This window comes from Phocoena phocoena, chromosome 11 (genome assembly GCF_963924675.1).
Source record: "Phocoena phocoena chromosome 11, mPhoPho1.1, whole genome shotgun sequence".
Lineage (NCBI taxonomy): Eukaryota > Metazoa > Chordata > Mammalia > Artiodactyla > Phocoenidae > Phocoena > Phocoena phocoena.
This window is the reverse complement of record NC_089229.1, coordinates 82,210,330-82,234,513: the sequence shown is the minus strand read 5'-3', so window position 1 is coordinate 82,234,513 and position 24,184 is coordinate 82,210,330. Positions and strand designations below refer to the sequence as shown.

General features: G+C 36.3%; 1 protein-coding gene across 2 annotated transcripts in view; it reads right to left on the bottom strand.

Moving 5' to 3' along the window:
• The window catches only part of DNAI7 (dynein axonemal intermediate chain 7), a 75,072-nt gene that overhangs the window by 31,663 nt on the left and 19,225 nt on the right, over positions 1–24,184 (bottom strand). For both annotated transcript variants that reach the window (XM_065886894.1, XM_065886895.1), the window contains 5 exons: positions 22,479–22,580; positions 21,507–21,644; positions 16,587–16,733; positions 13,423–13,526; positions 11,454–11,763 (listed from right to left, as the gene is read on the bottom strand). In XM_065886894.1, the coding sequence (XP_065742966.1) occupies positions 11,454–11,763; positions 13,423–13,526; positions 16,587–16,733; positions 21,507–21,644; positions 22,479–22,580 (801 nt within the window). The remainder of the gene's footprint in view (positions 1–11,453; positions 11,764–13,422; positions 13,527–16,586; positions 16,734–21,506; positions 21,645–22,478; positions 22,581–24,184) is intronic.

The following is a 24,184-nucleotide window of genomic DNA, read 5'->3' as shown; positions in this document are numbered from 1 at the left end:
CAAATTCAAGGATCGTGAGTAGAATGAGAATAACAAATGTAATGAAGGCTGTGGTAGGGACAATGCTTATTAGGGCCAGGGTTGCCCCTTCAATTAAATAAATTAATAGATGGCCAGCTGTGATATTAGTCATACAGCTAGGGCCATTGGTTGGACAAATAAGCCAACAGTTTCAATAATTACTAGCACAGGGATAAGAGAAATTGGTGTTCCTTGTGGTAGAAAGTGGGCTAGAGATGCTTTTGTTTTATGGTGGAAGCATAATTACAGTTCCTGCTCATAAAGGGATTGCTATTGCCAAATCTATTGCAAGTTGTGTGGTGGGTGTAATGAATGTGGTTGGGACCACTATTTATACTATAAACGAAAATTACCTCAAAATGGATTAAACGTTTGAACATAGATCTGAAACCACAAAACTCCTAAAAGAAGACATAGGTGGGATAAATTCCTTGACATCAGTCTTGGCGATGATTTTTTGGATTTGACACCAAAAGCAAATATAACAAAAGCAAAAATAAACAAGTGGGACAACATCGACCTAGAAAGTTTCTACACAGCAGAAGAAACAACTGACAAAATGAAAAGGCAAACTACCAAATGTGAGAAAATATTTGCTAATCAAATATCTGATAAGAAGTTAATATTCAAAATGCATAAAGAACTCATACAACTCAATAGCAAAAATGGGGCTTCCCTGGTGGTGCAGTGGTTAAGAATCTGCCTGCCAATGCAGGGGACACAGGTTTGATCTCTGGTCCGGGAGGGTCCCACATGCCATGGAGCAAATAAGCCCGTGCTCCACAACTACTGAGCCTGAGCTCTGAAGCCTGTAAGCCACAACTACTCAGCCCGTATGCCTGGAGCCTGTGCTCTGCAACAAGAGAAGCCACCACACTGAGAATCCCGTGCACCACAATGAGGAGTGGCCCCCACTCGCTGCAACTAGAGAAAGCCTGTGCACAGCAATGAAGACCCAATGCAACCAGACAAACAAAGAAACAAAAAGCAAAATGCCCAACATTCCAAACAAAAAATGGGCAGAGGATATGAATAGACATTTTTCAAAGGAAGACATACAGATGGCCAAAAGGCACATGAAAAGGTGCTCAACATCACTAGTCATCAGGGAAATGCAAATCAAAACCACAATGAAATATCACCTGTTAGAATAGCTATTATCAAAAAGACAAGAAATAAACGCTGGTGAGAATGTGGAGAAAAGGGAATCCTTGTGCACTGTTGGTGGGAATGTAAAATGGTGCAGCGACTATGGAAAACATTATGGAGTTTCTTCAAAAAAATTAAAAATAAAACTACCATATGATCCAGCAATTCCACTTTTGGGTATTTATCTGAAGGAAACAAAAATACTAACTCGAAAAGATGTATGTACCTCCATGTTCACTGCAGCACTATTCACAATAGCCAAGACATGGAAGCAATGTAAGAGTTCATCAATGGATGAATGGATAAAGAAAATGTGATATATAGAGATAATGGAATAATATTCAGCCATAAAAAATACGGAAATCTCGCCATTTGAGACAACATGGTGGACCCTGAGGGCATTATGCTACGTGAAATGTCAGACAGAGAAAGACAAATACCATATGATCTCACTTTTTTGTGGAATCTAAAAAAAAAAAAGTGAACTCAGATACAGGGAACAGATTGGTGGTTGCCAGTCTCAGGGGTGGAGGTGGACAAAATGGGTGAAGGTGGCCAAAACGTACAAACCTCCGCTTATAAACAAATAAATTCTTGGGTTGAAATGTACAACATGGTGACTATAGTCAATAATACTGTATTTTATATTTGAAAGTTGGTAAGAGAGATCTTAAAAGTCCTCATCACAAAAAAAGAATTGCAACTATATGTGATGATGAATGTTAACTCAACTTATTATGGAGATTATTTCACAGTATATAGAAATATCAAATCATTGTGTTGTACACCTGAAACTAATATAATGCCGTATGTCAAGTATTTCCCAATACAAGTTTTTTTAATTAAAAAAAGGATATAAAGTCTATATCATCATTTTGAAAGGCTACTACTTGACTGGATATTTTATAATTAATCTGTGGACTATATTCGCTAATACAAAAAAACTTCAATGAACATTGTAGAATTCATTTTTATTTACTTGTTCTATTATTTCATAATAATAAATCACTAAAATTAAAATCACTAATAGGTACATTTACATAGTACCAAATTTCCCTTAAGACTGTACAAATTTTTAACAACAGTATGTGAAAATACCTGCAACCTCTCATGCTCAATCTGATAAGAAGTGATACAATGTCAGTTCAAATTTGATTATTTATTTGGTTATTTTTTCATATTTTTATTGACTAGTTGCATTTCTCTTCTCATCTGTCTACTCAAGTCCTTTGCCTAATTTTATATTAGGAAATTGTCTTACCAATTTGTATGAGTTTTTTTTTATACGGCAGGTTCTTATTAGTCATCAATTTTATACACATCAGTGTATACACATACACTGATGTGTATACATATCAATCCCAATCGCCCAATTCATCACACCACCACCACCACACCCGTTTTCCCCCCTTGGTGTCCATACGTTTGCTCTCTACATCTGTGTCTCAATTTCTGCCCTGCAAACCAGTTCATCTGTACCATTTTTCTAGGTTCTACATATATGCGTTAATATATAATATTTGTTTTTCTTTCTGACTTACTTCACTCTGTATGACAGTCTTTAGATCCATCCATGTCTCAACAAATGACCCATTTTCGTTCCTTTTTATGGCCGAGTAATATTCCATTGTATATATGTAACACATCTTCTTTATCCATTCGTCTGTCGATGGGCATTTAGGTTGCTTCCATGACCTGGCTATTGTAAATAGTGCTGCAATAAACATTGGGGTGCATGTGTCTTTTTGAATTATCGTTTCCTCTGGGTATATGCCCAGTAGTGGAATGGCTGGATGATACAGTAATTCTATTTTTAGTTTTTTAAGGAACCTCCATACTGTTCTTCATAGTGGCTGTATCAATTTACATTCCCACCAACAGTGCAAGAGGGTATCCTTTTCTCCACACCCTCTCCAGCATTTGCTGTTTGTAGATTTTCTGATGATGCCCAGTCTAACTGGTGTGAGGTGATACCTCATTGTAGTTGTGATTTGCATTTCTCTAATAATTAGTGATGTTGAGCAGCTTTTCATGTGCTTCTTGGCCATCTGTATGTCTTCTTTGGAGAAATGTCTATTTAGGTCTTCTACCCATTTTTGGATTGGGTTGTTTGTTTTCTTAATATTCAGCTGCATGAGCTATTTATAAATTTTGGAGATTAATCCTTTCTCTGTTGATTCATTTGCAAATATTTTCTCCCATTCTGAGGGTTGTCTTTTTGTCTTGTTTATGGTTTCCTTTGCTGTACAAAAGCTTTGAAGTTTCATTAGGTCCCATTTGTTTAGTTTTGTTTTTATTTACATTACTCTAGGAGGTGAATCAAAAAAGATCTTGCTGTGATTTATGGCAAAGAGTGTTCTTCCTATGTTTTCCTCTAAGAGTTTTATAGTGTCCAGTCTTACATTTCAGTCTCGAATCCATTTTGAGTTTATATTTGTGTATGGTGTTAGGGAGTGTTCTAATTTCATTCTTTTATATGTAGCTGTCCAGTTTTCCCAGCACCACTTATTGAAGAGACTGTCTTTTCTCCATTGTATATCCTTGCCTCCTTTGTCATAGATTAGTTGACCATAGGTGTGTGAGTTTATCTCTGGGCTTTCTACCTTGCTCCATTGATCTATGTTTCTGCTTTTGTGTCAGTACCATATTGTCTTGATTACTGTAGCTTTGTAGTATAGTCTGAAGTCAGAGAGCCTGATTCCTCCAGCTCCGTTTTTTTCCCTCAAGACTACTTTGGCTATTTGGGGTCTTTTGTGTCTCCATACAAATATTAAGATTTTTTGTTCTAGTTCTGTAAAAAATGCCATTGGTAATTTGATAAGGATTGCATTGAATCCGTAGATTGCTTTGGGTAGTATAGTCATTTTCACAATATTCATTCTTCCAATCCAAGAACATGGTATATCTCTCCATCTGTCGGTATCATCTTTAATTTCTTTCATCAGTATCTTATAGTTTTCTGCATACAGGTCTTTTGTCTCCCTAGGTAGGTTGATTCCTAGGTATTTTATTCTTTTTGTTGCAGTGGTAAATGGGAGTGTTTCCTTAATTTCTCTTTCAGATTTTTCATCATTTGTGTATAGGAATGCAAGAGATTTCTGTGCATTAATTTTGTATCCTGCAACTTTACCAAATTCATCAATTAGCTCTCGTAGTTTTCTGGTGGCATCTTTACGATTCTCTATGTATAGTATCATGTCATCTGCTGTGATGACATGTTTTACTTCTTCTTTTCCAATTTGTATTCCTTTATTTTTCTTTTCCTCCTCTGACTGCCATGGCCAGGACTTCCAAAACTATGTTGAATAATAGTGGTGAGAGTGGACATCCTTGTCTTGTTCCTAATCTTAGAGGAAATGCTTTCAGTTTTTCACCATTGAGAATGATGTTTACTGTTGGTTTGCCGTATATGGCCTTTATTATGTTGAGGTAGGTCCCCTCTATGCCCACTTTCTGGAGGTTTTTATCATAAATCGGTGTTGAATTTTGTCAAAAGCTTCTTCTGCATCTATTGAGATGATCATATGGTTTTTCTTCAATTTGTCAATATGGTGAGTCACATTGATTGATTTGCATATATTGAAGAATCCTTGCATTCCTGGGGTAAATCCCACTTGATTATGGTATATGATCCTTTTAATGTGTTGTTGGATTCTGTTTGATAGTATTTTGTTGAGGAGTTTTGCATCTATATTCATCAGTGATATTGGTCTGTAATTTTCTTTTTTTGTAGTATCTTTGTCTGGTTTTGGTATCAGGGTGATGGTGGCCTCATAGAATGAGTTTAGGAGTGTTCCTTCCTCTGCAATATTTTGGAAGAGTTTGAGAAGGATGGGTGTTAGCTCTTCTCTAAATGTTTGATAGAATTCACCTGTGAAGCCATCTGGTCCTAGACTTTTGTTTGTTGGAAGATTTTTAATCACAGTTTCAATTTCATTACTTGTGATTGGTTTGTTCATATTTTCTATTTCTTCCTGGTTCAGTCTTGGAAGGTTATACCTTTCTAAGAATTTGTCTATTTCTTCCAGGTTGTCCATTTTATTGGCATAGAGTTGCTTGTAGTCATTTCTTGGATGCTTTGTATTTCTGCAGTGTCTGTTGTAACTTCTCCTTTTTCATTTCTAATTTTATTGATTTGAGTCCTCTCCCTCTTCTTCTTGATGAGTCTGGCTAATGGTTTATGAATTTTGTTTATCTTCTCAAAGAACCAGCTTTTAATTTTATTGATCTTTGCTATTGTTTTCTTTGTTTCTATTTCATTTATTTCTGCTCTGATCTTTATGATTTCTTTCCTTCTGCTAACTTTGGGTTTTGTTTGTTCTTCTTTCTCTAGTTCCTTTAGGTGTAAGGTTAGATTGTTTATTAGAGATTTTTTTTTTATTTCTTGAGGTAGGCTTGTATAGCTATAAATTTCCCTCTTAGAACTGCTTTTGCTGCATACCATAAGTTTTGGATTGTCGTGTTTTCATTGTCATTGATATCTACGTATTTTCTGATTTCTTCTTTGATTTCTTCAGTGATCTCTTGGTTATTTAGTAACGTATTGTTTAGCCTTCATGTGTTTGTATTATTTACCTTTTTTTCCCTGTAATTCATTTCTAATCTCATAGTGTTGTGGTCAGAAAAGATGCCTGATATGATTTCAATTTTCTTAAATTTACTGAGGCTTGATTTGTGACCCAAGATGTGATCTATCCTGGAGAACGTTCCATGAGCACTTGAGAAGAAAGTGTAATCTGCTGTTTTTGGATGGAATGTCCTATAAATATCAATTCAATCTATCTGGTCTATTGTGTCATTTAAAGCCTCTGTTTCCTTATTTATTTTCATTTTGGATGATCTTTCCATTGGTGTAAGTGAGGTGTGAAAGTCCCCCACTATTATTGTGTTACTGTTGATTTCCCCTTTTAGAGCTGTTAGCAGTTGCCTTATGTATTGAGGTGTTCCTATGTTGGGTGCATATATATTTATAATTGTTATATCTTCTTCTTGGATTGATCCCTTGATCATTATGTAGTGTCCTTCCTTGTCTCTTGTAGCATTCTTTATTTTGAAGTCTATTTTATCTGATGTGAGTATTGCTACTCCAGCTTTCTTTTGATTTCCATTTGCATGGAATATCTTTTTCCATCCCCTCACTTTCAGTCTGTATGTGTCCCTAGGTCTGAAGTGGGTCTCTTGTAGACCGCATATATATGGGTCTTATTTTTGTATCCATTCAGTGAGCCTGTGTCTTTTGGTTGGAGCATTTAATCCATTCACGTTTAAGGTAATTATCAATATGTATGTTCCTATGACCATTTTCTTAATTGTTTTGGGTTTGTTTTTGTAGGTCCTTTTCTTCTCTTGTGTTTCCCACTTAGAGAAGTTCCTTTAGCATTTGTTGTAGAGCTGGTTTGGTGGTCCTGAATTCTCTTAGCTTTTGCTTGTCTGTAAAGCTTTTGATTTCTCCATCAAATCTGAATGAGATCCTTGCTGGGTAGAGTAATCTTGGTTGTAGGTCCTTCCCTTTCATCACTGTAAGTATATTGTGCCACTCCCTTCTGGCTTGTAGAGTTTCTGCTGAGAAATCAGCTGTTGACCTTATGTGAGTTCCCTTGTATGTTATTTGTCGTTTTTCCCTTGCTGCTTTCAATAATTTTTCTTTGTCTTTAATTTTTGCCAATTTGATTACTATGTGTCTCGGTGTGTTTCTCCTTGGGTTTATCCTGTATGGGACTCTCTGCACTTCCTGGACTTGGGTGGCTATTTCCTTTCCCATGTTAGGGAAGTTTTCGACTATAATCTTTTCAAATATTTTCTCAGGTCCTTTCTCTCTCTCTTCTCCTTCTGGGACCCCTATAATGCGAATGTTGTTGCGTTTAATGCTGTCTCAGAGGTCTCTTATGCTGCCTTCATTTCTTTTCATTCTTTTTTCTTTATTCTGTTCCGCAGCAGTGAATTCCATCATTCTGTCTTCCAGGTTACTTATCTGTTTTTCTGCCTCAGTTATTCTGCTATTGATTCCTTCTAGTGTAGTTTTCATTTCAGTTATTGTATTGTTCATCTGTTTGTTTGTTCTTTAATTCTTCTAGGTCTTTGTTAAACATTTCTTGCATCTTCTTGATCTTTGCCTCCATGCTTTTTCCAAGGTCCTGGATCATCTTCACTATCATTATTCTGAATTCTTTTCCTGGAAGGTTGCCTATCTCCACTTCATTAGTTGTTTTTCTGGGGTTTTATCTTGTTCCTTCATCTGGTACATAGCCCTCTGCCTTTTCATCTTGTCTTTCTGTGAATGTGGTTTTTGTTCCACAGGCTGAAGGACTGTAGTTCTTCTTGCTTCTCGAGGGCAACCTTTTTATAATAAAGGACCAGGACTTCCCTGGCAGTCCAGTGGTTTGGAATTCATGCTTCCACTGCAGGGTGTGTGGGTTCAATCCCTGGTCAGGGAACTAGGGTCCCCCATGCTGTGCGGTGCGGCCTTTTCCCTTAGTGACATCACGTCCCGGCAGGTCCTGAGGAGACCAGGCTCCTGTTAGAGAGAAATGGACCCCATGATGTCCCAAAGCTGAAGCCCCAGCGGGTCCTGAGGAGACCCGGCTTCTGTTAGTGTGGACTCGACCCCAAGTTGTCCCGAAGCCCAGTCGTCAGCATGGACTCAGTCCTACGTGTTCCAGAAGCCAAAGCCCCAGCGGGTCCTGAGGAGACAGGGCTTCCGTCAGCTGCGCCCGGAGACAATTCTGCAGCTATGAGTTCTTTATATTAGGATACTAACCATTTGTTTTATATGTTTAAATATTTTTCCCAGTCCATTGTCTTTCATGTTTGTTTACAGTGAGGTTTATTTTGCTATACAAATGTTTGAATTCATAACCTCCTTTTCTTGTATGGTTTTGATGCACTAAGAAGTAAGAAGGACCTTCTTAGTATATATGATAAAATAACTTCCCTACATTCTCTTCAAATACTTTTATTATTTTATGAGTCTTTGATTAGTTTTTTTTTATATTAAAAAAAATAAAATCTGTTACTTTTTTTTAGTCTGTAGAGGGAAGTATGAATGGAAATTTATTTCACATCTTAGCTAGCCGTCACAGTGCCAATCATTATATTAAACTTATCCTTTCCTTTGTGTTCTGGAACTTCTTTTACATAGATACTGGATCTCCTACTTCTTTCCCCATCTGTTTTAATTTTTTCCTCCATAAATTCCACCAAATTATTTTTATCCCCTTCTTTTGAGCTGCTGACTCTCTTTATAAATCCAATGATTTTTTTTTTTTTTTTTTGCTACTCCACTTGTGGGATCTCAGTTCCCTGACCAGGGATGGAACCCATGGCCCCTGCAGTAGGAGTGCAGAGTCCTAACCACTGGGATGCCAGGGAAGTCCCTCCACTGATTTTTGCTCCCTGAAGCCAACTCACATTTACAAAATGTGCTCTACAAATGTGCTCTGTTCAAAATTAGTGACAAGTGGAGGCCCAGCTGACAACTGTTTCTATCAGCTCTCTTTCCTTTCCTCCCCAGCTTAGCAGGGCAAGTGGTTCTGAGGTGGGAGATTGATTCTTCACTCTCTGCAGTTTACTGCCACTGTCTCCCCCCTGCCCCAACAATCCTCTTTCAGCACAGGAGATGGCTTTTCCCACCTGCCTTGGTACACTTAGGCACTACTATGGGATTCTTCTGCTTCTGTGGAAATCATCCCTACCTCAGCATTACTCATGTTAACTTTTCAGAATGCCATGGAGGTTTTGGAAGGATGGGAGAGCACACATCCATAAGCATACGCAACTACACACACGCCTGTTTGGTGTGATGAGAGGACTGGCTCCTGGAAACAGGGGTGCTAACTAAATTAAGTTTAGTCTCATCTGCTAGGCAATTTTCTCTTTTTCAATCCCCTGATAACAAAGTTCTGCCAGCCAGGTTCCTCCATGTACCATTCACACAATTCTCAGTCAAGCTTCCCAGGCTGTGGTGAAGTTTCATAGGGTAAAACTATTTCTGCTATATTACTAATTGTCTGATCTTTAGGCTACTTATTTGAGAAAAGCTTCAGTATTCCATAAAATATACATTACCATCCAGTAGAATGCTTTTCCTTGACGTACTTTTGTGGCATTATCAACATTAGCATTGGTATACCTGTAGTCATCATTATAAATTGAAATGGTTCAATAAAACATTAAAGAATAATAGAAAAAAAATAGATATAGTTAAACACGTTGGAAAGGGTCATTTAACTGAGGAAAGCTTAGCGTGGTAACTTTGAGCTCACCAGCTGAGAGTAAAGGAAATGACTTCTTACTCTAATAGATGACGGACCTGGAGAAAAATATATAACTGCACTGTTTGGTATTATAGTGAATTCATATGATGATATATTTAATATAAAACTATTTTTGGTAGCTTTATACACAGAACTATAATGAGTCATTACTGCATAAGGCTGCTTTAACTGAGACATACATGTATAAGGAAGAATTGCTTTAGCCATCTAAATTCAAGTAATATTTCAAATTATATGTTTTCTAATTATTGTTTCATAACTTTTAAGTTAGTAATGTCAAATTCTTAGGTAAACTGTTGATGGGTCTTTCATAAAATATGATCAAGGAACTTGAGGAGCAGAAGTTATTCAATATTTTTATCAGATCAAGACCAAACATTTTTAGATACTCTTTTCATACGACAATTTTGATAGTTTTTAATTTGTTCTTTGTTTTCATGAATTTTCAGTCACAAATCCCGCCAAATTTTATTGTAAGTTTATGGGTCTTCATTTTATTTTCTACTGAACATTTAAATGATGTAACATCCAGCACCCATTTACTCATTCTTTGTTCCCCCCTCTTAGAAATCAGTGTGTCACTTCCACTCACATCTTACTAGCTAAAGCAAGTCACATGGTCACTCCTAATTTCAAGGGGGCGACCAGTGTAATTCTTCCCTTCCTGTCTAGGAAAGGGAAGAAAGCTGGAAATATTGTTGAACTTTAGTAATGCTACCACGTTACCTGAGAGGGAAAATGAATTTTTTCATTATAAAAGCTACCAGATTGCTCAAAAAACATTCCTTTAAATGTGACAAATTTTTAAAGAAGAATCAATCACTTATTTCCCACCTCTGTGAAATATCAGCTATATACAGGTTTCTGGGTTCTCCTCTCCTTATGCCTTTTTAATTTTTTCATCATTGTAATCATACTCTAAATACTGTTCTTTGTACTGACCATCATGTCTTATCCATTTTCTATGTTGCTGTAGAATCATTATAAGTTTTGATTCTGGTGGAATCAAATGAAATTTTTCAATTAAATATGTTCTAAGAATATCTAATAATCCTTATTCTGATTTCAAATTTGTATTCAATTTAATTCTTAACCCTCACCTGTGTTTAAAGAAAACAAACCAATAAACCAGTACACTTCATATCTTAAGTACTTGTAGGAAAACCTGGTCCTTCCTAAAATGCAGATTGTCCATGGCCAAACAAAAAGTTGCTCAGTTCTGAGAAAGTATTACTAAATTCTAAAGGGACAATTTATTCTACGTTAATAAGTAAATAGCTTGAAAATCCTTGAAATAGAAAGAAAAAAAGAACAGAAACCAACTAATAGCATATGATTATTAAATTGCTCAATTAACATATTATATCTAAAGATGTCCAATTTTTTTTAAAAGATGTCAAATTTTAAGAGAGTATAACAGTTCAAAAAATATCAGTTTTTACTTCATATAATTCTTTCTTACAAAACCAAAAGCTGAGGAAGTAAGAGTAATGTAAGATAATCCTTCAGTTTGTGAAAGTATTTATCACAAGTTCCCTAAGTGAGTTTGAAATATAATAAATACGCACAAATTAAATTGCTTCAAAGCTTTTCGGGAGTGAACCTAAAATAAAAATTAGCAATTCCTGTCCTCAACTTTAGGATGTGGAAGCAACAGGCTCAACTATGAATAGTGACTATGAATAGAAGGCAAGAAAAACACACACACACACAAAACTGAGCCATTGGCAAGAAAGTAGCTTTCAGTTTCTAGTTGTTTAGGAAAAAATCTTGAGAATGCATCAAGGGAATCTATAACACCTGTTACATGAAGAAAAAATGTACATTTAAAGTGTCTTAGGGAATTCCCTGGCGGTCCAGTGGTTAGGACTCCACGCTTCCACTGCAGGGGGCACAGGTTCGATCTCTGGTTGGGGAACTAAGATCCCACATGCTGCACGGGACAGCCAAAAAACTTAAAATAAAAATAAATGCAATTAAATTCTTATTAAAAAAAAATAAGTGTCCTACCGTTTGTCCTTCAATACCACCTTGTTCGTCAACTTTTGTTTCTTCCTCATGAACTGAGTTAGACTCATTTTCTTGTTCTTTATACTCTTCTTGGAGATCTTTGCTGACTGCTGCTTCTACACTCTTAACTTTGTCTTTGCCAAAGTAAGTTACCGTGGAAGTGTGTTCTTGTGATGCTGTTGAAACAGGGTCTAATGGCGTGACATGATCATAGCGAGTATGCAGGAGTCGTAGAGCAATGTCAGATGTTGCTAATATCCTTGGAATTTCAAATCCAATTTGTGTCTCAGAGAATCTGATACTTCTGTACCTGTTAATTAATTTAACGAAAAGGATGAGGCTCTAGAAAATTCTATGTCTGTTGTAAGCTTATACCTAAGCAGTATTTGTCTCCACTTTAATTTCACCACAGTTTTGAGTCCTGACCCATACTTGCTTTCTTTGCAGCATTTGGATCCAGTTGCTCATGTTACCTTCTCAAAACTCTCTCTTGGGATCCATGACTCTATACTCTTCTCCTCCATCTCTGGCAGCTCCTTCTCTGTTTCCTTTGTATGGTCTCCTTCCTAAGCATCCCTTAAACGTTGATGTTACTTGACTCTCCATCCCGAGCCCTTCTTTCTTCTCCCTCTACATATTCTCTCTGGATATTATTATTTCTATGACTTCAATTATTATTTATATTATCAGGAGTGTTTAACATGAGTTCTATGTTTCCTAGGGGAAGAAGCATCCCTGAATGAACTTTAAAAGGTCCAAAAATGCCCTTACATATATGTGAGCATATGTAATAAAGTTCATAAGAGTCTATGACTCCCCAAAAGTTAAGAACTATCAATCTGTACGACTCTGCAAAATATGTCTCCAACTCAGATTTCTCTCAATGCTTTCAGACAGTTGCACTTTGATGTGTCATAGGTACTTCAAACTCAACAAGCCCGACACTGAGCTCATCATACTGACCACCCCCTGCTCTCTCAACATCACCATCAAAGTAAAACAAAACTTGTTCTGCTTCCACTATTCCTTATCTTAGTAAAAGATACCATCTAATTCTCTTCTTAAGTCTGGGTAGTTAATACAGGGATATTCATTTTACTTTTCTTCTTTTAAAATTATACAGATTAATTTTCTTCATCCTTCTGGATCTAACATATTTTACAATGAAAAAGGTTATATTAATATATTGACTCTGATTTAAACCACAAAGTATTTTGTAGCAAATGAAACTTAGAAAATACTTTTACTAAATATCAGAAATAAAATCCAATACTTTCCACTGTCATAGGACTAGTCTTTTCAGAGTTGGGACCAGAACCTAGGCCTCCTAACTTTTATTCAGATCATTTTTCCTAAAACTTGCTGCCATACTAACTCAATTATTTTGAAATGTTTGAGATAAAGCAGCAACCAGTGATCGTGAATTTATCATTATCTCTATCATTCCTCAGAATGATATTACTTTGTTGAAAATAATCAGGGAAACATCACTTAAATTATCTAAAAAATAATAAATATGAAAAGTATTCTTTTTTGAAAGCATTAACAGTTCACAAAAGATAAATTTTTTAAAAGTTTCAGATTGCCATGTAGAGAGCACCTACCACTTCTACTTTTTGGTGGGGAGGGAGGTTAAGTGGGTGAAAAGAAGAGGAAGACCCTGATATTTAGTCAGTGTATATTTGTGCTAGACACCACACTACGTATGACCTTTACACGTGTTAACATTTAATCCTCAGCCCAATCCTATTAAGTTAAGTGATATAATCATTTTACTGTTGATATACTGAGGCATAACAAGGCTAACTAACTTGCCTAAGATAAATGGCAGGTCTCTGAGTCAAACCCCAGGTGGCTGACTTTCTAACATGGGTTTTTATAAGTATGCCATGGTGTAATGTAACAGGCATCTGCTTGGTCATGTGACTATATAATGTCTTCAGACCTATAGTATCACCCATGGGAATACCTTGGATTCTTCTTGAGGTTTGCCCATACATATAAAGTAACATTTTCATCTCGAATGACTTTTTCCATGTTTCCACTGTCCAGATCTGCTAAAGTACTAGCTTGCTGTAAGAGAAAAAGAAAACATTATTAAGATTAGAGGCCTCATAAATTACGCAATTTAGATAAGTTACTTCATCACTTAGGTGTTGGATTCCCTTCAATATTAGAAGAGTAATTTGGGGACTTCCCTGGTGGCGCGGTGGTTAAGAATCCGCCTGCCAATGCAGGGGACACAGGTTTGATCCCTGTTCTGGGAAGATCCCACATGCCGAAGAGCAACTAAGCCTGTGCGCCACAACTACTGAGCCTGCATTCTACAGCTCGCGAGCCACACCTACTGAAGCCTGCGCTCCTAGAGCCGGTGCTCCTCAACAAGAGAAGCCACCGCAATGAGAAGCCCGCTCACTGCAACAAAGAGTAGCCCCCACTCGCCGCAACTAGAGAAAGTCCACGCACAGCAACAAAGACCCAACGCAGCCAAAAAGTAAATAATAATTAAAAAAGAAACCTTGAAAAAAATAAAAAGAAAAGAGAAATTTGGGTAAAAATAAGGTTCAATCAAAATAACAAAGAACTGTTTTTAAAAATTCTCTAAACAACAAAAACATTTACTCAATTAAATGTGCTCCCCATTTACTACTCAGTTTCTCTTACGGTGTCTAAGGATTGAAGTTGCTCCTGTATTCCCAGGTAGCACTTGTGGATTACTCTTAGGTTACCCTTTTCAATTTTAACATTATTTGTGACTTTTCATTTTAACTATATACATGCTTCTTTATCCTTACCTTATTAAAATGTAGATTATGCTACTGCAAAAGTTAGCCTATTTCTGAACATACCAAGTTTACAAAACAAAATATCCAGATGAGTTTTGTGTTTTACTAGTCCAATACTTGATAATCAACATTAAACACACAATTTAAGGATGTTCTTAAGAATTCTTTTATAAAGACTAACATAGCTTGATGCCTATTGCTTAAGATATTAGCTCTTTCAAAGGGCTTAAATAAGTTAATATGTATTTGGTTCCTATAATGTAAAAATTTAAATGTACTGGGAGTTGAATTTATTGCTTTTTTTTTTTTTAAGTGATTGTTCTGGGAATTCCCTGGTGGTCCAGTGGTTAGGACTCTATACTTCCATTTCACGAGGCACAGGTTCGATCTCTGGTGGGGGAACTAAGATCCTGCAAGCTGTGCCAGTGTGGCCAAAAAAGAAAAGAAAAAAAAAAAGAAATAAAAGTGATTGTTCTCCCACACTTTTATTTTTCTGTGACATTAACTTTTTGAAGTGCCCAGGATAATTGCCTTGAAGAACTGTTCCACATTGTGAATTTATCTAGCTGTTTCCTCATGGTTTAACTTGCTCCTCTATTCCCTTTATTTTTTGTACACTGAAAGTTAGGTCTAGGTGGGTTTAATCAGATTAGATGAACAATTTTCGGCAAGAAGGCACAATAGGTAATGTTGTGTTCCTCACATTGCATACTATTAGGAGGCATATGATGTTCTACTGTTAACAATGTGGACTTGATCACTCAGTTAACGTGGTGACTACCCCTATCTCCCCTTGCAAAGTACATTTATCCTAGTCAGTAAGTAATCTGTGGTCTAGTACTTTGGCACTATGAGAATAATGTGTTCCTAAACTTTTCGCCTACTTATTGAGGTAGCCATTGATGATCCTTATCAATTATTACATAGGGGATTGAAAAATGGTTATTATCTTACTGATCATTCCTTCCACATTCATCAGGTGGTATTCTTCAGTAAAGAACTGTTCTCTCTACCCGCCACTCCACTTTCCCCTTTCCATTTTGGAATATCACTATAGACTCATTAATTTTTATTTTATTCAAGGTTCTATAATCCAGAGGTCCCCAACCTTGTTAGCACCAGGGACCGGTTTTGTGGAAGACAATTTCTCCACAGACTGGGGTGGTGCGGGGGAATGGTTCAGGCAGTAGTGTGAGCGATGGGAAGCAATGGGGAGTGGCAGATGAAGCTTCACTCGCTCACGCACCACTTACCTCCTGCTGTGCAGCCCCATTCCTAACAGGCCACGGACCAGTACCAGTCCTCGACCCGGGGGTTGGGGATGCCTGCTATAATCAATTATAGTCATTATTCTTTCTGATATTCAAATTATCCCCAACTTGACCAGTGGGAGCGTCTTTAAGCTAGTCCTGTCTCTTTGGCTACGACTCCATTAGTCTTTGAGTATTTACTTGTTTTCTAGCACAAGATATCTAAAACTCATCTTTCAATAACAGCCTTATCTTTCACTTTCCCTGCCCCAAACTCGAATCAGCCATTTACCACAATTAGACCTGGTTCCTTTTTATGGAATAAAAAGAAATCTGTTTCATACTGATACTTCCACTACAAATTTAACATTACGGTATTTTTTTCTAATCTTCTTTTCTTCTATATATATTTTTTCTCTTAGAATAAAAATCTTGATTACTAATAATTATAATACATTTCCTTATTGGCTTTTTCTTACAATACAGATAAAATAGGTGCAAAATTATAATATGAATATTACTTCCAAGAATAAACTTAACAATAAGCCTTCTTTACAGTTCTTTTTATAATTAGAACATATTCTACCAAGCCTATAAAGGTGATTGTGTTCTAGACCAAAAGAAACCAAGAGAGAAAATAGCCAAAAGCAAGGTGTGACCTTACATTGTTTTCTCATTTAGAAACCAAAACAAAACAAAAACAGCTATAGAAGATATTCATGGAATATTAGGGAAAATATAAATATGGACTGGATATTGGAATACATTATGGAATTATTATTAGTTTTCTTAGGTATAACAATGGCTCTATGATTATTTGAATATTATCATTAGTGCTAAGATATTTGGGAAAAATAGTGACTACCAGTAATTGTAATCTTGTGTCAACTGATTTATCTAGAGTGTACAGAAAATAAAATATTCACAGTTGCTAAATCTGGATAAATACATGTGCCTTAAATTGTTCTACTGACTTTTCCATAACCTTTTAAGTCTTCAAAAAAATAAAGGACACTGGACTTTACAAATTATATAATATAAAATCTTAACTCTTAAAAAAGTCAATAATAACATATAAAGCAAAATATCACACTTACTCTGAGAAGTATTTCTGTGGCTATGTTAAACTTAAGATGAAGGAGCTCTTGCAGTTCTAGAATTGATCCTTGGTACTGTATTATATTTTTCTCTTGCAAATCATATGATGGAGTTTCCAATAAAATTAACTTCAATTTCTCAATTAACTATAAGTAAAAGTATAAGTAAAAATATAAAGTAAAAATTTACGATGAAAGTAATCTGACACACAAAGAAAAAGTGAAATGGGGGATGTTTTATCACTTTTGAATTGAGGAACACATCACCAGTAAAACATATAAAAATACTTTCCTGTATTTATTCTATTATTTAAGATCCTGGAAAAATAAAATACTTCCTCCTAAAACTCCACTATAAGAATTCTAGGGCTTCCCTGGTGGCGCAGTGGTTGAGAGTCCCCCGGCCCATGCAGGGGACACGGGTTCGTGCCCCGGTCCAGGAAGATCCCACATGCCGCGGAGCGGCTGGGCCCGTGAGCCATGGCCACTGAGCCTGTGTGTCCGGAGCCTGTGCTCCGCGACGGAAGAGGCCACAACAGTGAGAGGCCTGCGTACCGCAAAAAAAAAAAAAAAAAAAAAGAATTCTATACTATGTGTAACAGAGCTGTCACTAGCGAGCTGATAGAGGAGGCACAGCTTGTTACTACTTAAGACTGTGGAACAATAGAAACAATATGATGAGGAGGAGAAAGAGGAAGAGGAGGAGAATTACTAACATTTACTGAATGCTTACTATTTGCCAGGAACTGTTCTAAATGCTTTAAATGTTTTAATCCATTTCATCCTCATCATAACACTATAAGGTAGGTACTGTTTATTGTGCCTATATTATAGACGAGGAAACTGAGGCAACCTGGTTCCACCAGTAAGGAGCTTGGAAGACGCCACTCAATCCTAACAAGTGAAAAGCTGAACAGGCTGAAAGACCAACCACTATTCTTTGATCCATAAAAGAGGGGAGGACACAGAGCAAACCCCTGTCCCCAATATTGGAAAGACCTACAGGTGAATACAGGGAGTCGGTTTATCAGAGCAGAGTGTCAGGAGCAGAGACCACTGCAGGAACCAGTGCCAGGTCTGTAAACCTGAACTGTAAATGATGAATTGCTGGGAACTCAGGGTGGACAACTCTGAGAGTTAAAAACTCCCAGGGTGGGGGTCTTCCCTGGTGGTGCAGTGGTTAAGAATCTGCCTGCCAGTGCACAGGACACAGGTTCGAGCCCTGGTCCGGGAAGATCCCACATGCCACAGAGCAACTAAGTCCGTGTGCCACAACTATTGAGCCTGTGTGCCACAACTACTGAGCCCGCATGCCACAACTGCTGAAGCCCATATGCCTAGAGCTCTGCAACAAGAGAAGCCACCGCAATGAGAAGCCCGCGCACCACAATGAAGAGTAGGCCCTGCTTGGTGCAACTAGAGAAATCCCATGCACAGCAACGAAGACCCAACACAGCCAAAAATAAATAAAAATAAAAATAAATTAAAAAAAAAAAATCCTCCCCGAGGATGAAGTCACGGGAGGGTGAGAGCCCATAGTATTGTGAGACTTACCTGCAGGAGCTCAACCAGGTCCCCACAATAAATATGGGGGAAAGAAATTCCCTCCTGCTGCTGGCAGGAGGAGGGGGAAAGGAAGCATTTTGAAATACGACAGAGCACTCTGTTCTTAACAAGGCTTGATCTCAGGGGAAATTAATTAACTAGAGCCTAACCTGCTGGAATTTTATCAGAGCCTAACTCACCTGGGGGAAAGGAAATACCCAACTCCAGCTGGCTCTAGCTATTCCCTCTCACCTAAGAGGGGATAAGAAAAATTAAAAACGCTTGTGAAGTTCACCATCCAGAGGCATAGGCTTACTTAAAGACTGAGACCTAATCACAGGACTACAGAACTCTTCCCCTCTCCCAACCTGCCTCACCACCACATTACTAAAGGCTTATTTACAGCAGTTCTTTTTACCCAGTACATCATGTGAAAAAATTACAAGGCATACCAAAAGGTAAAAATCACAATTTGAAGAGACAGAGCAAACATCAGAATCAGAAATGGCAGGATATTATAATGATCAAACCAGGAACTTAAAACACCTGTTTTTAATATGCTAAGGGCTCTAATGGATAAAGTATTCAGCATGCAAGAATAGATGGGTGATGTAAAGCAGAGAGATGGAAATCCTAAGAAAGAACCAAAAAGAAATGCTAGAGATTGTAAACACTGCAACAGAAATGAAGAATGCCTTTGAAAGACTTACTCCTTAACTGGACACAGCTGAGGAAGGAATCTCTGAGCAAGAGGATTTATCAACAGAATCCTCAAAAGACCAAAAAGCAAAGAGAACAAGGACTTAAAAAAACAGAACAGAATATCCAAGGACCTTGGGACAACCACAAAAAAGGAAGCACACACATAATGGAAATACCAGAAGGAAAAGAAAGAGAAAGGAACAGAAGAAATATTTGAAGTAATAATGACTGAGAATTTCCCCCAAACTAATGTCAGACACCAAACCACAGATCCAGGAAGCTCAGAGAACACCAAGCGAGATAAATGCCCAAAAAACCCCTATTTAAGCATACCATTTTCAAAATACAGAAAATCAAAGATAAAGAAAAACTGACAGCAGCTAAAGGGAAAAAAACACCTTACCTTTAGAGGAACAAAGTTAAGAATTATATCCAACTTCTCAGAAATCACACAAACAGGGAGAAAGTAGAGAGATATTTAGAGTGTTGGGAGAAATTAATGTACAGCATGATCAAGGAACAACTAATAGCAAAATTTAATTTTGAACACTGACATAGATAACATACAGAAAATTTCTAAATTAAGAGAGATAGCTGAGTAGTATGGGCTCAAGCCAGAAAGCTGGGCTTCCATCCTTGCCACCTCTTACCAGTGGTGTGATTTGGGCCAAGTTATTTAACATCTCTGTGCCTCGCCTTCTTTGTTTGTAAAATGGGGATAACGGTGCATACCTCACAGGGTTATTGGGGGTAATTCAGCAACAACATGAATAAACTGAACCAGGCTGAGAAAGCCTGGCATAGTAAATATTATGTAAGAGTTTGTCAAATAAATAAATTTGATAATTTGGAACTTGGTGTTTACCATGCGATCACTGCTATCCAATTCTTTCTGTTCATCTTGTGGCTTCCTGCTTTAGTTTCCTATTATTATTGATTACTCTACTCATCTATCTCCTGTTTTGTTTCACTTATCCTTTTCTCATCTTCCCTACTATTCATTACTTCTGCTTCTGTATCCCACATTCATAACAGGAAGGTGTCACATCCAGCTCATCACTGGTGAACTTTAGTACTACTTCCTGCTGCCTTCCTGCTATTCAAAGCGCAGCAGATTCCTGGACCAGCATCACGCTGTGGCAGCCTCCCTGGGAGAGAGAATATGCAATGGCAAGAATACTGTATGATGAATCCATTAGCATCCAAATACTTCATGGGAGGCTCTTTGGAGTCTTTGGAAAGTCAGAGTAATGCCCATCTAAGGTCTCATAGGGGACCGTAAGCAAGTCACAACCCGTCTCTTCATATGTAAAATGAATCTCATAAGCTTGTTTTCCAGATTAAATTAGGTGAGCAAGTTATGACCTTAACAGTCTGGAGTTATTCCATTTTATAGCAACATGGAGAAGAAGTAAACCACAGTGACAAGAAGCACAACATGGCAGAAATAGAAACAAAAAGCATTAAAGGATAAAAGGACCAAGAGGAGTGAATTCCTTCTAGTTTCTAATATTATGTAGGTGTGTCTAAGTGTGGATTCCTTTCTTTGTATCCTAACTTGGGATTTGTTGGGTTTCTGAGGATTCTGGAAAATCGTCAGCCACTATCTCTTTGAATATTGTCTCTCCCTCCTTCTTCTATATCTCTCTGTCTCCTTCTGGTACTCCTTGTCAATATACATTTAGTCCTTTTTGCTCCATCATACATGTCTGTTAATTACTCTTTGATATTTTTCATCTCTGTATCTCTCTGTGCTGTATTCTGATAAATTCTTCAATCTAACTCCTGACTCACTCACTATTAAGAATTCTCAGTAGAGACATTTTTGTTTTCCCTTCATTAAGCTAAACGTGAGCCAATCAAGCTCTTATCATCTCCCTTTGCAAAGCAGGTTTTCCCCTATTTATCCACATTACCTTTTTGAGGCTCCCAGCCATAAAAGTGTCTCTGATCCAACTTGCTACCTTCCTTGTACCCTAGGCTTTGCCTCCTGATTTCCCTTTAAACCAGTGCTAAGTCACCAGGGGTTAACAAATAGACACTCTCTGGGAGGCCACTGACTTTGAGACTTGCCCACTTTTCTGAATTGTTTTATGGCCTCCAAGATTCTCCTTTGCCTTCTTTTGAGCTAGGCAATGGATTTAAATGTCGTTAAATTTTTTTCCCTAGCATTTTTAAGTGCATTTGTAATGTGGTAGTTCCTCAGGTTAGCCTATCCATTCTATTTGCAGAAACAGAAGGTAGAATATTCTTATCATCTTTGTACTTCCAGTGCTTAAAAGAGGTGCCTGGCTCATAGTTAACATTAAAAAAAATATGTGTAGTGAATCACTGAATAGTGCACAATTCTGGCTGAGGATAAAATCATACATTTTTGCACTTGAGTTATCTACATAAATGGATGCAACTTGATATTTTCTTGAATTAGATATTCATACAGTTACTATTTCACATTTATGTTAGGCTGATCTTACCTAAGGTGGCAAGAGGTTTTTAGGAGTGGCAAAAATAAAAAAGGAAACAAAAAGATGAGCAAATATGTTTCTCCACAGCCAAGGAAGTAGTAGTGTTATTAACTGAAAAATACTTTATTTAATTTATTTCTAGTTTTAGAGTCAATATCAGACAATTGTAATTTACATAATTTAAAATTACAGAATAATACTTACTTACATTTAGCACTAGTTTACTCTTCGCAGTCACTGCCTCAAAAGTCTCATTGGTTTCCTCTTTCCACAAGCTAATAAAAGTATTAATTTCTTGGGATATTGAAGGATCAGGACTCCCATTACATTGAATGTAGTGTTTCCACTGTGGAATAAAAATGTTTGAAGGTTCACACTGATGAAAATTCAACCAAAGATTAAATTACTTCTTTTTTGAAGCTTATAACCTTGTTTTCCATATTAGGCAAAAAACATATTACGACTTTAGTTACTTGAGATATCTCTAAAATAACCAAATTCCTCTTCATCAAAATAATTTAAAAGCCTCAATATTTCAAATAAATAGAAATTTTATTTATTGTCATATTTTTAAAAAAGTATTTATGAGTTGATTTAGTTTTGCTTTCCCCTCTAATCATACAGCTCCTGTAGTTACAAAAGCCAACACTTGAGCTAATTTCTACTTCTCAAATGACTACTAATTCTTAACTGCCACTGTCATTTTAGTATTAGTCCTTCCATTCATTTTGTAGTCTACACAAATTCTACATTTGTAATCATATTGTACTTACAATTTTTTTGCTTTAAATTATACTATAATCTTTTACCATATTATTACAGTTTTTCCTTTTTATCCTGATAATCATCTACATTGTTTCCAAAGTTACACTGTTTTGAGCAACACTAGATTGCCTTAGGCTCAAACTTTTTATATTTTAATTTAGGATAATTTCCTCAGTATAGATTCCCCCAAATTAAATCAGAGTAAAAGGATATAAAAATTTCAAGGATCTTATTACTGACAAATAGATTTCTACAGAGCTATATGAATTTACTTTGCTACAAGCAATATGAGAGAGATTTGTCAGAGATTTTTTTACAGACAAATTTAAAGTTTCTTGTTATTTAAACAGATATTGGATTATAACTCCCTCTTGTGGTACAAAAGTATTAGCTAAATAAATAAAATCAGTCTTACCTGAGAAAGCATTCTACTGTCTCGTTTCAATTTCTCTGCTTCAGGAAAACATGCCTCTAATAAATAAAGTTCTTCAAGCTCTTCATTTCTTCTTTCTAGATCCTGTTTCATAGGGATAGATACATTGATATCTTCTTTAATTTCAGCTTTGTGTTTCATAAGTAGCACCTAAAATTTACTTGACAAGTATTTAATTTCAAGATGAATACTACAATCAGTTTAAATGTAACTGATACTTCCAAAAGTTTTCATGTGGAACAGTGGTGTGCGAAGTGTGATCTGCAGACTCCTGGTGGGTCCCCCAAACTTTTTCAGGATCTGTGAGGTCAAATCTATTTTAATAATAATACTAAGACTTTATTTGCTTTTTTTGCAGTGTACACATTTGCAAGATGGTGTAAAGCTGCTGGCGCCTTAGCGCAAATCAAGGCATAAGCTATACTAGTGGTCATATTCTTCGGGGGAGAGGGGTGATAGCAGTCAGTTTCACATAAGAATGATCTGATGAAGAAGTGAAATGTATTTTTATTAGATGTCAAAACTCAAGTATATGTCTTTTTAATATTCTGTGTGACAAAATGGGAAGTATGCATAGAGCACTTCTGCTATATAACAAAGGACAATGCTATCTTCAGAAATAAACATTTATGCAACTATTTGAGTATTCTGGCAGACATTCCGTCAAAAATAAATGAATTGAGCATGTCACTTTCAGGAAACAACCCAAAGTATTTGTTGCCAGTGATAAAATTCAAACTTTCAAATAAAAATTTGAATTTTAGAAAACCCATATCCACCACTATGGAGCCTGACAGTTTCCCAATCCTTAAAAACTTTTCTGATTTGACTGGAGATGATACTAATGTATGTGATTTGTTTTTTTTGGGGGGGGATGATGAATGATAAAAATGTGTCATCATTTGGAAGCAAATAATTCAGTGAACCAATTTTTTCCAAGCAATCAATGTATGATGTTGCAAAATCATGCATGGAGAAGAATATCCACAATTATCTGAAAAGCTGTTACAACATTCCTCCTTTTTCCAACTACCTATCTGTGTGAGGCCAGATTTTCTTCACATATTTCAGTCAAAACAACACATTGTAATAGATGGAATGATGAAGTAGGTATGAGATCCAGTTGTCTTCTGTTAAGTCAGAGATTAAAGAGATTTATAAAATATAAACAATGCCACTTATTTCCCTAATTAAAAAAATATATATATAAGTGTGGTGATGGATGTTAACTAGACTTATTGTGGGATCATTTCACAATATATACAACTATCGAATCATTATTTTGTATACCTAAAACCAATACAATTTTAAATGTCAATTATACTTCAATAAATATATATATATACTGTAATTGTTTTTTAAATATGTTAATGTATTTACTTTTTATTCATGTTTATGTTTAACAATGTTTAATCTCTATTAATATAATAGATGTTTTTAAGTTTCTGTTTTAATTTCTAATATAGTAAATATTGATAAACATAAACAAAAACTCCTTGGGGATCTTCACTTTTTAATAGTAATGAGGTTTTGTCCTGAGCTTAAAATATCACAGAACTACTGATCCAATAATGAAAAATTCTGGTGAAAAAGAGAAGTGAAATTTTAAAAGGAGAGGTAGAATTTGAACATTTTTTGGTCCCTATTTAATTACCTATACGACAGATTGAGAATAATAACTTAATGGT